Raw genomic sequence first — 8,848 nt, 5'->3', positions numbered from 1 at the left:
GTTAAAGCCTCTGCCTTCAGCTCAGGTCATGATCTTAGGGTCCTGGGATTGAGCCCCGCATCGGGCTCTCTGCTTGGCGGAGATCCTGCTTCCTCCTCTCTCTGCCTGCCTCTCTGCCTACTTGGGATCTCTGTCAAATAAATAAATAAAATCTTTTAAAAAATACACACACATACATATATACTTTTTAATTAGAACTTTATCATTGCTTAAACCTTCTCCCTTAAAGAACACACTATCTTAGGCGAAGAGTTCCCATTTTTCCTTTTCAGAAGAAAAGGGAACAAATATTTGAACTAGTCCAGACATCCTACAACATCATACTTAACTCTGCAACAATCCTGTAATAAAAGTCTCAATTTTACAAAAGATGAGAACACTGAAGCCCAGGGGATATAACCTGTCCCAGATCTGGTAGCCAGTAAGTATTCTAAATAGGAACCCACTGATTACCAAAGAAATGCCTCCTCGAAAACCACCTCTTAGCACACTGGTTCTGACAAAACAGGCACCCTCTCTTTTCCTTATCCTGGACATTCAAGTAAGATGGTTAGATTTGCATGTCTCTTAAAAATACCTAAATCAAATCAGCAACAGACTCCTTGTTGAAATCCTATTCTGTATTTCTCCATGGGCTAAATGACAGGGTAGAATATTCACAAGTCTGTAACCTTGGTTATGATTTGTTTTGCTATACCCATCAGTGAGGAAGACAAAATTTTAGGGGATAAATTTTAGGAGGGTGCAGCATTCCAGGACTATTCACAGGAAGAGTATGAAAATGCTTGTCTTAATTTCTTTTATTTAATTTTTTAATATAAAAAGCAGGCATAAAATACAATTACATTACTACAAAGATGCAACAAAAATTTTTTTTAAAAATTGGGTACGATTTTTGTTCAACGGGGACAGCTGATCAAATAGTTATGATTATCTAAACCATGCAGTTCATAACTTATTACAGTTCCAAACAGAACTCATTATTACGGGAAGGGAATGGAGGACAGGCCCCCAAGCACAAGACCCAGCACTGTCCCACAGTGCCTGTTTTCAAAGTGCTTTATGAATCAACTATGGTTATCTTCATGCCAGAGGGAAACTGCAGCCTCTTCCAGGGGAGAAGTCGTGAGTCAGTAGCAGGGTCGACACAGACTGAGAAACTCAGAAGTGACTTGCTCTCATAGAATATTAAACATGTTATTTAAAGCATGTTTCAATAAGGTAATAGAGTATCTAAGTTTCTCTCTTTTACCATGAGAATCCTGTAAGAATAGATTAACAACAGCAGCAAAACTTCTTAAATTGTGGTTTGGCAACCCAGAGTATTTCTTTTGGAGGATCTACAGATAAACTGATACAAAAGATATCCTTCTTCAGAGCCAGATTTGTGACTCTAGCCTAGGTTAGTTTTAAAAACACTAACCTTATTTTAGATTTCTTGGTATCCTTTAGTTAGCTAAAGGCATTTAAAAATTTCAGATAGATTTTTTTTAAAATCTTGCTTCTAGATAGCATATTTTAATACTTTTCAAAAATTCACTATACATTAATTTTTAACAGTAATACCGGCACCAGTTTTCCTTCTACTTCTGTTTCGCTATCCCCACTAAACAAAAGTAAAAAAATCCAACGAAGAAAATCCCAGTATTCACTACTTCTTAGTTATCAATAGGAGGTATTTATGGCTCTAGGAGAAATCAGGTGTGAAGAAGCAAGCAACTTTTGGTCTCTATCTGGGAACCTTTGGAACCTCAAGAAAAAGAGAAGGTGGCACAAAATCAGGTTGTTAAACCAAGTTAATATTATATTTAATGAGTGTTGGGAAGAGAACATTTGGATGGATGTATGCATTCATGTATGTACATGAAACCAGGAACAGGGTAAAAAGCAAATTCTTACCCAAGAGATCAGAATTTTTATTAGGCGCATTTCCATTAGCTGGAGAAACAACCTTATAAACAAACCCTTGTGTTAAACCATATAATGTGAAGAATCTCCATGGGAGAGATTTTTTTCACCTCCTTGAATACCTTTTTTTCCCCAAAAAACTTCACATTAGTTTTCCTTGTAGAGTTGCATCACACCATGATTCTCCATATTCTCTAATATATACAGCATTCAAAATTTAACTTTTGCCATTTTTACTCAAATATTTCAATTACTCATGTGTAAACTTCAAATTATTTCACCTTAATAAAGTTTATTAAAAATATATATATATATATATATACTCTCCAATTCAGAATAATATGATAGAACCTCCCATAGTGTAACAAAATCTTTATATAAAATATTAATTCAGTCTCCTTTTAACAAGTCTAATGAATGGAAATATTTATTCTATATAAATTTTATATATTTTTCATTTTAAAATCTTACTTTAAAAAAAAAAAAAAAAGCTGTGCCCCCAAACCAGAACTGCAGAACATCCCTGTGAGGGAAATGGCATGCGTCTCTGGTCTTAGCACAGACAGCATGGAAGAGTGCAGGCGGGATAATGACAGAATAACAAAATTCAGTTTTAGTACATCAGTAGGCCAAAGGCCACTCTTCAGTTTCCACAACAGTATCTATATTTTGGGGGTCTAACTCTTTAAACATTTCTACACTGATCCCAGAGGGAATCAATGAAAAGTGTCTACTTCCTTCATTGGTTTATTAGATGACATATTTCAGCATCACACCAAACCCTATATGTGTGTGTGTATAAAGAGACCGATAAAAGACTACATAATTTTTTTCAACTTGATGTTTAACATTAATGCATACTGTAGCAGTATAAAACACATTTTTCTGGGATAATGAGAAATCTAGCAGAAGTGGTCCTGCATAACCTATCAACTTTAACATCCTTTAAAAAAATAAAAATCAGGAGCCTCTGAGGCTACTTCTTCCCGTCACCAGTTTTCTTAACCCAATCCTGAAATATTGCCATTACACAGTTATGTGTTTGAGGGATCACATTTAAATATTTAAAATATATCTACAGTATGTCTTAGTTTTCTTTATATTTGAGATAATCTTAGAATCTTGAGTGTGAAAATGTAAAAACAGTCACTAATGGCTCTACTAGAAATAAAAACACATCTAGGGTAGCCAGCAAATTCAAAGCAAAGAAAACAATTCATAGCCACACACTAATACTGAGGTCTGTATGAAGACTGGGATGAATTAATAGATATACATAAAAGATATATTAGTTCCAATAGTATCCATTATTGTTTCTATCACCAATACTCAAAAAAAAAAATCTGTTATACAATCAAAATAGGCTGACATTGATAACTATTACATGTAAAAATAGTGCACTATTTTTTCTTTTGCAACACGAATTTGCATCCTAAGAGCCGGTAAACACTTTTTTTCAAAATACAGAAAAGGGTGAGACTTTAAAAAAAATTAAATTAAGGCATTCAAAATGGGAAAAGTTGCCTATCATGAAGCATTAGGAAATTGATACAATTAACATCAAACTGCCTGTTACAGTAACTGCTTAAACATGAACATGCAGCTTCCACGGGGTATACACAAATAAGTGATACAAACTCCAACATTATGGCTTTATACAAGTGCATAGTTGCAACTGCAGGAAGTTATGATATCTGATTTATGTGTATAAAAAATAAAATGGGGCATTTGAAGAACCCTCTTGCAGTATTACAGTACTATATATATCTGTGTGTGTGTGTGTGTACATATACATGTACAGAGACACACACATATATATGCACACACACAGTCTAATGGTCACTTCTTAAAAGATGCAGTCTCAATCACTGTAGTGGAATCCATTCCCAGACTCTTCTGGTAAATGTGCTGGTGAAATCTCTCTGCTGATGCTGAAAAGATGATTTCTTTCATCTTTAACTCTTCTCAATCCTTTTGTGCAATGTAGTGTGAGTGACTGCCAAGAGAGCGTTATGGAACAAGTTTGGAAGAGTTGTATATAATATTCTTATTCTATTAACCAATCATTGTTGGTTCAACTTGCTGCTCCAAAGGAGCCCAGAAAATCTCCAAGATTTATAATTTATATTGTAGGAATAAAGGGAAATATATATATATGTATATATATGTATGTATGTATGTGTATATGTGAATATCAGTCTCTCAGGAAAATATAGCTTTTTAAGAAATTTTGGGCCATCATATTTCAGTCTTGTTTTAACTGGAAGAATATGATCTCCTTGAATAATGACTGCATTCATAGAAGGCAGCTAGCTAGAAAAAGGAAAGGAAAAACAAAGTTAGTTGACACAGTAAAATAATTTAAGAGATTGTTAAATTCTTTGAAAAAACATTCCATTTATATAATTAAACTATGTAGTCTTCCAACTCCTACACTTTTAACACCTAAATCATGCATAAACCTATTTACTATATTACTTTTCTAATTTTCAGGTACATGCAATTATATTCTTATTTTCCTATATTTTCTACAAACATGACCACACAGGTTTTAATAAGGTTAACCGGCTCTTAGGGTTAGATAATACATTCCTGAGTAACTCAAGTGCATGTAAGTCTGACTTGGAAATTAACTAGCTGCCTCATAGAGCTCAAAGAACAGTGGGCTTATGGACCAGGTTCTACTTGACTGTTAGACTCTTAGCCACATTTTAAAAAAATCTGTAAAATGGAAACAAACACACTGTTGTAGTAAAAATGCTCTATACATCTTGGTTATAAATACATCCCAATAATACATAATTTAAGTTTATTTTTGCAATATGCTTACTTAGGTTAAGATAGACATTACTTCTTTTAAATCCATTTTGTATAAAAGGTTTGACCATGAGGTTCGATTTTCCTTCAGATCTCCTTTAGTCATGGTTAACCAAACTATTTATGTATTTTACAAGCACAAGAACTTTCACAGCACATCAGCAGCATTCTTCAGCAACAGTAACATCAACTTGTCGGAAAGCAAACATCTCATGGCATCACAAAGAAAAGCCAAATCAAAACCAGTATTTCACAGCACTTATTAGACTTACAAAGTGTTTACGGTTCAATTCTTGCACGTTAGAGAGAAGGAAGGAGGAGGGAAGGAGAGAAGGATAGGGGGAGGAACGAATCCCAATCTCATGCTATGTTCACAAACTGACACAGTTGTAGGAACTTGAAAACATTGTAAATTTTACTTCTCTGAATATGCTTCTTTGGAATGAATAGAAAGTACCAGAATTAGCTTCTTTTGTTATTTGTACATGTTTCATTCCTAAGATTAAAAATTGTAATTCCAACTGTATTGAAAATATATAGCCAACAAAGATTCTGAACATAGCATTTCACTTTTACAACTTAACATGAAAATTTCGGTTAGAAACTTTCCTGAAAACTACTTTTCAAATACATACTATTAAAAACAACTTAACAAAATTTCAAGACTAGTCAAAAACAATGAAAACCCAAGGGCAAATCACATGCACTACTTGGAAATACTAACTCATTTTTCATTTTTTGATTTACCCCATTTATTTCTTCAGAAATCAAAAACATCGTCATCATCATCACCACCATCAACATCATCAAATGACCAATCCCAGTCTTTAAATGCCAAATCAAGCAATCTGCAATAGGAGGTTTGCAAATTCACATTCTAGCACTCTTTAAAAATGGCAGCTTAATAGGATATCTAGAAATCACTTTGTACTGTGAAGATTTTAACTCTCCCTTCATCAAAAACAACATAGCCAAAATTAAGATGGTAGCACACAGGAGATCTTCTTTCCCTTTTTATGTGAGTGCATATAACATTAGCCAGGTCTGATTTCTAGAATACCAGAGACCTGAAGACAGGTAATATTTGAGGTAAGAAACGAGCTTTTCCCCACTGGGCCCAAATGAAGATGTAACCATCCTGATGCCCACTTTGATTTGTACCAAAGCTCAACATTTGTCAACACTCCCTTTGCAAAAGGAACCAGATGGCCAGCTCACATTTTTCTAGAACAGTACCACGAGTCCCAGTTTAAAGAGGGACTAATACTAAGAATGCAGGCTTCTCAATTCTAACTGGACACCATATGCTCAGAGGGCCAACAGTGATGTTCTCCGTGAAAAACCACAACTGAAGAGAAAAACCACAGGTATATAAGCATTATTACCAGCTTATCTTGGCTGAATAAAGTGGACTTAGAGCAGGGGTGTATGTGTTTTTTTCTTTCCAATCCAAACATCTAATATTGCTATCATCTTTATTTTAAAAAATAGGTTAACTTTTTAATTGTTTTAACTGTGAGGTTCATGAATCAACTTATGCCAAGGAACTCATTTGGTTCCCCAAATCTCATTTGTGACCTCAACCTTAAAGTCAGTTCTTAGGGCACCTGGGTGGCTCAGTCAGTTAAGCGTCTACCTTTGGCTCGACTCTTGATCCTGTAGTTCTGGGATTGAGTCCTGCACTGAGCTCCCTGGTCAGCGGGAAGTCTGCTTCTCTTTCTCCCTCTGCCCTTCCTCTATCTCTTTCTCTCTCTGTCTCCCAAATAAATAAAATCTTTTAAAAAATAAGTTGCTTCTTAAACTTTATGTTGTTTACTCAATGCTACTTATAATGTATATTCCAGGCATTATCCCAAGAGATTCTGATATAACTGGACTGAAGGGGCAATGGGAGGCAAGTAACTGCATTTTTAAAAAAAGATTTTTATTTATTTATTTGATAGAGAGAGAGCATAAGCAGGGGAAGAGGCAGAGGGAGAGGGAGAAGCAGGCTCCCAGCATGTGGGGCTCCACCCCAGAACCCTGGGATCATGACCTGAGCCAAAGGAAGGCGTTAAACTGACGGAGTCACCCAGGGAGCCCCAAGTATCTACATTTTTTAATAAAAAATTGGAAGTGAATTCTAATGCATCTGGTTGACTTTGGTAATCTGACAGAGTAAATAAACTGACAGAGTATGTTGATAGATGGTTACCCTAAATGAAAAGAAATAAACCAAATCAAATTACTCTATTTCAAAATGTGCTGAATGTAGAATATTTGAGAAAATGCACAAAGATATAAATTACTCATTTAAACACACTTCGCATTTTTCTAGGCTTACACAGACAGTAAGTTGTAGTGAAGGGACATGGAAATCAGTCAGCCATCCTGGATGTTTAAGCCCCAATTTTGAAAAATCTGCATTTCCTACCCTTCCGAAACCTTGGAAGTGTTTGTGAAGTGTGCACCCATGTCACAGTCTTCAAATTCTAGAAGTCTGGTCACTAGCACAATGCCTGAGAGTCTTCCTTAAAGCTCCCTCAGCCCTTGCCAGTCAGCCATCTAATTCTCATTCCAACATGAGAAAGCTTTCTCGGACTTGGTTTCAGTACATTAGTGAAGGAGCTCATTAAGGCAACACACACCAATCTCTTGCTGAAAGACTTCTATCCGAAGAACAAAATAAAAACTCCCACAGCACAGTGTACTGGGTCCTTTTCAATCTGGTTCAACGCTTTCTCTCCAGGGACATCTTCTGCCGTTCCCTGTCATTACCCTCTCCCCACTCTAACCCAATACAATGTTACAAACACATAACACGGAAGTAATTCTGGCAACTCAGTACCTCTGCACATAACATTTGGCCCACCATTGTCTTTTCCCATATTTCTTTGCCTGGAAAATTACTGAACCTCCCTTTTTGGTGAGCTAGCTTGATGCCCTCAGGCAGAATTCTCCATGTTTTCGTTTGTTCCCCTGTAACACTCACTCATGCTTCTATTATAAATAACATTTTAAAAAGTACCATAACACTATCTGTTTGATTTTCTATCTCCTCTATTTATTGATCAGTGGGTACACACTGCAGGCCTGTGAAACTTACTGCCAAAGACTGCTTGGAAAGGAGCATTAGAACTTTGAGTTCTGCTAAAAGTACGTGACACTGCCTGTTTCTTTACATGCCGCCGATACCAGCATTAATCTTACCAGTTTGGCAGGTTTTACATTTTACTTTTATTTTAACAGCTTTGCTTAATAATCAAGTTGACCAGGGCACCTGGGTGGCTCAGTGGGTTAAGCCCCTGCCTTCAGCTCAGCTCATGATCTCAGGGTCCTGGGATGGAACCCCGCATTGGGCTCTCTGCTCTGCGGGAAGCCTGCTTCTCCCTCTCCGACTCCCCCGGTTTGTGTTCCCTCTCTTGCTGTATCTCTGTCAAATAAATAAATAAAATCTTAAAAAAAATAAAAAAAATAAATAATCAAGTTGACCATTTTTCCATATTTATAGTAATGCTGGCATGTTCCTCACTGCTTTTTATATTGGGAAGAGGCAATCATATAAATGATTTATATAAGAACTCTATATAGAGAGATATAACCCATCTTTCTCATACACATTGCAAATTACACACACACACACACACACACACACACACACAAACACACACGAAGCTCCCCAATCCAAAATCAGATCCATATTCACCTATTTTCTTCTATGACACTTAACGGATTTATTTTTGACACTTCCAATTGCATACAGCTTTTTCATTCTTATCCAAATAATTAGTCTGTTAGCTTCCTATATTTATAAATGGAAAAGAACAAAACTGAAATAATAACATGAGCACCTGGGTGGCGCAGTTGGTTGAGCATCCTACTCTAGATTTCAACTTAGGTCATGATCTCAGGGTCACGAGATCAAGCCTTGTGTTGGGTGTGAAACCTGCTTAAGATTCTCTCTCCCTCTGCCCAACCCCCACCCCCCATAAATAAAATAATGATAAGAGCTCCTCTCACCCTTAAAGTTTAACTGTGTTGGCAATGCTTTATTTCTTAAAACTGGGCAAATGAGCATTTACTACATTTTTGCTTTATACTTTTCTGTGTGGCTTAAATACTGCATTTTAAAGAAGACCTTTAA

General features: G+C 36.0%; 1 protein-coding gene across 4 annotated transcripts in view; it reads right to left on the bottom strand.

Moving 5' to 3' along the window:
- Positions 1-782: 782 nt before the first annotated feature.
- The window catches only part of ROCK2 (Rho associated coiled-coil containing protein kinase 2), a 144,063-nt gene continuing 135,997 nt past the window's right edge, over positions 783-8,848 (bottom strand). For 2 of the 4 annotated variants that reach the window (XM_045084870.1, XM_045084873.1), the window contains 2 exons: positions 5,473-5,573; positions 783-4,221 (listed from right to left, as the gene is read on the bottom strand). In XM_045084870.1, coding sequence (XP_044940805.1) covers positions 5,486-5,573 — 88 coding nt within the window. In that variant the 3' untranslated portion in view covers positions 783-4,221; positions 5,473-5,485. The remainder of the gene's footprint in view (positions 4,222-5,472; positions 5,574-8,848) is intronic. The other 2 variants (XM_045084871.1, XM_045084872.1) reach the window with 1 other exon arrangement.

The sequence above is a fragment of the Mustela putorius genome, unplaced genomic scaffold, assembly GCF_011764305.1.
Source record: "Mustela putorius furo isolate JIRA1106 unplaced genomic scaffold, ASM1176430v1.1 tig00000813_pilon_pilon_pilon, whole genome shotgun sequence".
Classification (NCBI taxonomy): Eukaryota; Metazoa; Chordata; class Mammalia; order Carnivora; family Mustelidae; genus Mustela; species Mustela putorius.
The sequence above is the reverse complement of the archived record's forward strand: the minus strand, read 5'-3'. Positions and strand labels throughout refer to the sequence as shown.